A 6,000-nucleotide genomic window follows, 5' to 3' on the forward strand; every position below is an offset into this window, starting at 1 on the left:
AAAGCGGTGGTGTACATGACGTAAAATTAACCATTGTTGGTTTCTTACATTAGTTTCTCTTAACAAGGATTGAGAATTTGGATTATTTGGACTACTATTCTTGACTTGATTCAAATTTTCTTTGGGTGCATCTTATTGAACTTGAGAACTTGGATGTAATTTCAAACTATTCCTGAGTTCAGGTTTCCAAATTTGAAAACCTGAAGATCAGGTGACATCAATCAAAACCTTATGACTGTAACAGCTATGATTCAATTTTCATTTTAAAATTTTCAAAATTTTTCACCTTCTCACAATAAATGATCACTCATTTTCTTGGATACTTTGCATTTTCTTTTGCAGTCCTTACTTTGATTATTTGTGTTGTGTGCATGTAATTTGTTAAATATTCGCTTGCTGTTTTCTTTCACCGATGTCAATTTTACTTGTCAGTGAGAGTGAAATTTGCAGCGATCCCAATTTGGAAGAATAGTTGATTCTCCATTTAAGCATAGACTCTTCACCTGTGCTTTACACTCCCAATTCTTTTGAAACTAATATAGACAACCTGCATGTTATTTTTGTATTTTTAATGTTTATCGCACTGTATTGCTCGCTTGTAGCTTGCTTTAAAAGATTAATATGGCCCAATGCCATTTTAAGATGCAACGCATAGTTTTAAACCCTTTTCCTGATGTTCATCACTTCAATGATTTTTATCTTTTTTTCTAGGTAACAGTGGTTATGGAGGCTGGGGTGGATCTTACCGAGGAGGCTACAATTAAGCTTTTCTTGTTCTGGATGCAGAAGGTCCGTGTACACGTTTCATCATTGTTCGTCGACCTTCAGCCAACCCCTCCGTCGTCAGTGGCAGACTTCTTCATATTTTGAATTTTATTCACTAGTGATTCATACAAAATTGGTCTGCAACACTTTTTCAAAATGTTTTACTTGTAAATCTAATGTCTAGCGGGCATTTGCCCATTCCAATCTCTACTATTGCATTCAAATAAATATAAAGAAAACTTTGATCTTTTCTTAATTCTGCTCTCACAATAGTTACTTGGCTTTGTTTTAAACAATGTCTTTATCATTCAATCCACATTTTTAAGATTTGAAAATTATGTGAAATCTTAATTTTTAAAAAAAAATTTTTTTATAATTTTAAATTTTGTTCAAATTGGATATTTGAAATTCATAAATTTAAATCCAAATTTCTACAAAAGTTTCTATTTGATCAACTTGATTGTTTAATGAATTTGTTTTAAAATTTTGTTAAAAGGCAAAATCTGCTAAACTGAAGAGTTGTTTGGAATTAAAAAATGCCAACTTGATCGCATGCTTTTATGAAATGTTTCTTTCAGTGTGTTTCAACTAATAAGTCGATTAAAACGTATAATTGCTCGATTTTCATGAACATGCAAAACAATACATCTTTCAAACTAACACGAATTGGAACAAATACATTGAGGATGTTGCCAATACTGCTGCAAAGAAGATGGGCTCCCTCTGCCATATTAGTAAATTACTCACACCAGAGAGCATCATATATCTTTATAAAGCCACAATTCACCCATGCATGGAATATTGTTGCTACATCGGGGCTGCTGCATCTATCACTAGTTTCTCGTTCTTAGACAGGATCCAAAAAGTCTCGCATCTAATAGGTCCTTTTTTTTTTTTTTTTTTTTTTTTTTTTTTACACACAGTGATCACCACTTATCCCTGAGTGGCTTCCGGGCCTTGATAAGGGTTATTGCAAGTACATTACGTTAGTGTGGAGATTTGATGAAGTGTTTACTTAAGGGGGCGGTTCATTAGGAATTTGTTAACATTGGACTTGAAGACATCCCAGTTGTAGTCTGTTCCGTCTGCCTGCTTCCCTCCAGAGTCCCACAGGCGTGCAGTTCTAAGAAAGAAGCTTTGTTCATGGAATCCGCGTTTTGATTTAGGCACAGATATAGAGTGGGGGAAATTTTTCACAGTGGATTCAGCTAGACGGGTGTTTTTCATAAAAGATTGGCAAGGGGGGACCGGGGATTGGAGCTCAGACGAGCACCTGCCATGAAAATAACGATAAAACAAGGATAGGCTCGCAACGTCTCTTCTGTGGGAGAGGGGTTGCAGGGTAGAGAAAAGGGCATCCCCCACTAAACCACGAAGTCTATTTTGTACTCTGTCAAGGCATGATAGGCTGTTTTTGGCAGCTCCTGCCCAAATATGGCAACAGTATTCCATCCTTGGACGTACTTGGCTTTTATATAGATAGAGAATTGCATCAGTAGTGAGATATCTTCTGGAGCGGTAGAAGGATCCCACCATTTTTCCAGCGACCTTGGCAACAGACTTGATGTATGTGTTCCATTTCAGATCAGGAGTAAAGGTCAAACCCACAAGCTTGTCAAAACACGGGGCCTCACCCAGACGAGAGCCATCCATCACAATTGATGCCAGCTGGGGATCAGAGCGTTGATGATGTAAGGATAGGAGTTTGGTTTTGGATGCATTAAAGGTAACCAGCCAAATCTCCCACTGAACCACGCGCTCGAGATCAGAGGAGAGAGAATCAGAGAGAACTTTGTCATTTACAGCCTTTGATGTGTTGCCGTAGATGGTCGTGTCATCAGCATAGATGTCAACGAATGATTTAAGTATGTGTTTAGGGAGGTCGTTGATGTAGATCAGGAAGAGAGTTGGGCCCAGGATTGACCCCTGAGGGACTCCAGCATTTATATTGCAGACCTCCGATTTTTGTCCATCTACCACTACTCTTATGAGCCTATCGGAGAGAAATGATTTAATGATCGAGAAAACATTTCCAGTTATACCGTAGCTGGAAATCTTGTGAAGTAGACCCTTATGCCATACCTTGTCGAAGGCCTTTGATATGTCAAGAGCAATTGCCCTAGAAAGGAAGCCTTTGTCAAGAGATTTGCTAATCCTGTGGGATATAACCGTCAGCACATCTGCGGTAGATCTTGCAGAGCGGAAACCATATTGTGTGTCACTAAGAAGGTTATTCCTGCTGAGGTGGTCGACTATTTCTCTATTTAATATGGATTCCAGCAACTTACTCATAACACACAGGAGACTTATTGGTCTGTACTGAGAAGGAGATGACTTATCACCTGAATTCTTAAATACAGGGCAATCTGATGAGGTCTTCCAGGGGGTCGGAAAGCACTTCTCCTTAAGGCAGCGTTTAAATAGTTTCGTAAGTATGGGAGCAAGTTCTGGTTGAAGCTTTTTTAACACTATAATTGGATGCCATCAGGGCCAGTTGCTTTACTGGAATCTAGGTTTTTTATTAGCTTGGCGACCTCATGCACGGATATTTGTATGTTACCTAGCTTGTTCTGTTATAGGAGGAAATATGGGGAGTTGATGGCCTTCGTCACATAGGGTAGAATTAGCTGCAAAGTTCTTTGCAAATAGTTTGGCCTTGTCTGACGCTGACGAGATGACCTCTGGTCCATTGATAATGGTTGGGATAGAACGCACACTTCTGTTCAGGATCCTATTTGTTATTTGCCAAAACTGGTGGGATCCAAGCCGCTGATCAGCTACTTTGGATTTAACAGACTGGGCATATAGCTCTCTTGCATTTTTTATTACTCTTTTACAGTGGTTGCTGGCAGACCTGAAAGCAGCTTTAAGTCTCAGTGCATCTATTACGCTGGTAGCTATGGAAAAAGTGATTTCTGTGCGCGATAGCAGCAGCACATTCTGGGGAGAACGATGCACTGTCATGGGGAGAACGATGCACTGTCATGGGGAGAACGATGCACTGTCAGTCAAACTTTCTGTTCCATCACTGCAATGTTACATCCCTGTGCCTGTTTCACAACTATTTTGATGAAATCTGCTCTGGTGAACTTGTCGCACTTGTGCCCCCTCGACATACATATCCTCTCCCAGACTAACCCGACAAGCAGCAAGATTCCACCTGTTGATTGTATTCAAAATCTTCAAAAGCAGATTCCAAAGATTCATTCTATATGGCAAGCTGACGATCAGCTGCAGACAAGCAGGAAGAACTTTCACACGTTATAAGAATATCCGCAACAGAGACAGGGGGGGCAGATCACATCGACCGAGCAGCCATCGGAGAAGTTAGTGTCCCCAATGACACTGGTTTAAACAGAACTGAGAGAAAAGATAACGAAATACCAAAGTTTTATGACATGAAAAGAAATTAGAATCTAAAATTATAAGAGCAACCAGACTCATGAAAAAGAATTTTAAAAACTACCTGGCAAATACACCCAGTGAACCAAGTGCAAAAAGCAAGCAAATAATTGCACTTAAAGGGACAGTTAAATCTTTAAGATCTCTTTGAATGTATAACATCCAGTAGCATGCCCCATCCCCACCTATAACAAAATGCTAAAAAAATTGAAGAGGGGGGGTATAAAAATTCATTATTTCATGAAACGGACAAATGCTAAAAAATACTTGATATAAAGAAATGATGGGAGTCTGTTCTGCTAAACATTCGTTTCCATTTTGTGTATCAAATGATCAACAACACATCTCCAAAATGAGAACAAAATTGAAAATTAGTACATAAAGCCATAACGTATAAAATTCTCATTTTCAGGGTCCTGATTACAGACAACCAAATCTGAGCAAGTCTGTATGCACAGGGCGTAATCATTAAAATTGTTACATGCTTCCTATGCGGATTGTAAGCTATGTAGTCTCAGTTAGTTATAGGTTTATTTGAAGGAAAAATTCTTCTGTTGCAGCATTCAGTTTGAAAAATTAAGTGTGTTTTTTTTTAATAAAAGAAAAATTTTTTATTTTTAAGAATCAGCATTCGTTATCAAAGGTTGCTCAAATGACTTGCATGGACAAATAACAGCAGCAACTGTCATAACTACACATTTTACTGTCTATAAGTATTAGATGTAAGTGGAATTACTGGGAGTCGAGAATAGTTAATTTGCGAGAAATCTAAGGCAGAGACAGATGAATACTCAGACGCGGAGGATGAGGATACTGAGGTTCTTATCAAGTTTTGTTACTGATATGATTGAAACAGAAGAGTTGGTGCTCATGTGATGATGAAAGTTAGGAGTGGATGGAAGAACTTCTGCCATTGTAACGGACGCGTCACGCGCATCACATAACGGGACATCTCACGTGCATCACGTTGTAACGAGAACGATGTCCCGGGCCTGCGTCGTCTAGTGGTGGACCCCTCCAGCGTGACCAGACTCGTACTGGTCCCTGGAAAACATACCTCCGCTGCTCAAGGCACGTTAAACGTGCATGACCCCAAGTCCGTGTGGCAACATTGTCCTCTTCGGCCGTCAATCTGGTTTCGTGTCGGTGTCTTCGTCGTCTGGCGTCAGGGCATACCTGAAATAAACTGCATCTTCACTTATGCCGGCAATCGAAAAACAAAGAAAAAACTCTGAGGTTATTTTCATTTAAACCAAATAAAATAATTATTTGCAATCATTCTACATTTGTTTAAAGTCATGTTTTCGTTATCCGCGCTTCGTGATGCAGGCTGTATACGTGAGATTTCAGGTTAATTCTCTAGCTAAGAACAAGTACTTTTAAGTTAGTCCTTACTGAGATCTTTGCCCCTGCTTCTCACCCCAGGCGGGGCGAGAGCCGATGTGTACGCTTCGCTCGCTGACCAAAGACTGCCAAAACCCTTCTAACTCTTTTTCGAGTAGGCGATCGTTGTTTATATCAAAAGCATCTTCCTTCCTTTTCTCCATTATCTTCTATTCCCCCCTCTTTCTTCTCTTGTGAATTTCTTTTTCTATCCCTCTGTTATCTTATTCTTTTCTCTTTCTCTATTGTTTTGTGAACATATCTGTCAAACTAGCTTGGTGGTCTCTGAGTTAACACACCGCGGGTACCCGACTCCGAGCAGACATTTTGGAGCCCAATTCTCGAAACTGTCCGAATCAATTAAAAACTCATTCTCACCAGATCCAACTATAAAAATAATCTCCTTTTTTTTCCGCCATTAAAACAGATATGTCTCCCGAGGATCTCATA

At 39.5% G+C, this 6,000-nt stretch overlaps 1 protein-coding gene across 4 annotated transcripts in view; it reads left to right on the forward strand.

Annotated features, from left to right (window-relative positions):
- Positions 1–1,010, forward strand: part of LOC145252496 (uncharacterized) — a 31,527-nt gene extending 30,517 nt beyond the window's left edge. For all 4 annotated transcript variants that reach the window (XM_080111935.1, XM_080111937.1, XM_080111936.1 and 1 more), the window contains one exon: positions 712–1,010. In XM_080111935.1, coding sequence (XP_079968061.1) covers positions 712–764 — 53 coding nt within the window. In that variant the 3' untranslated portion in view covers positions 765–1,010. The remainder of the gene's footprint in view (positions 1–711) is intronic.
- Positions 1,011–6,000: the final 4,990 nt, after the last annotated feature.

The sequence above is a fragment of the Euprymna scolopes genome, chromosome 29 (assembly GCF_053919585.1).
Source record: "Euprymna scolopes isolate OS-2025 chromosome 29, ASM5391958v1, whole genome shotgun sequence".
In the NCBI taxonomy this organism is placed as follows: domain Eukaryota; kingdom Metazoa; phylum Mollusca; class Cephalopoda; order Sepiida; family Sepiolidae; genus Euprymna; species Euprymna scolopes.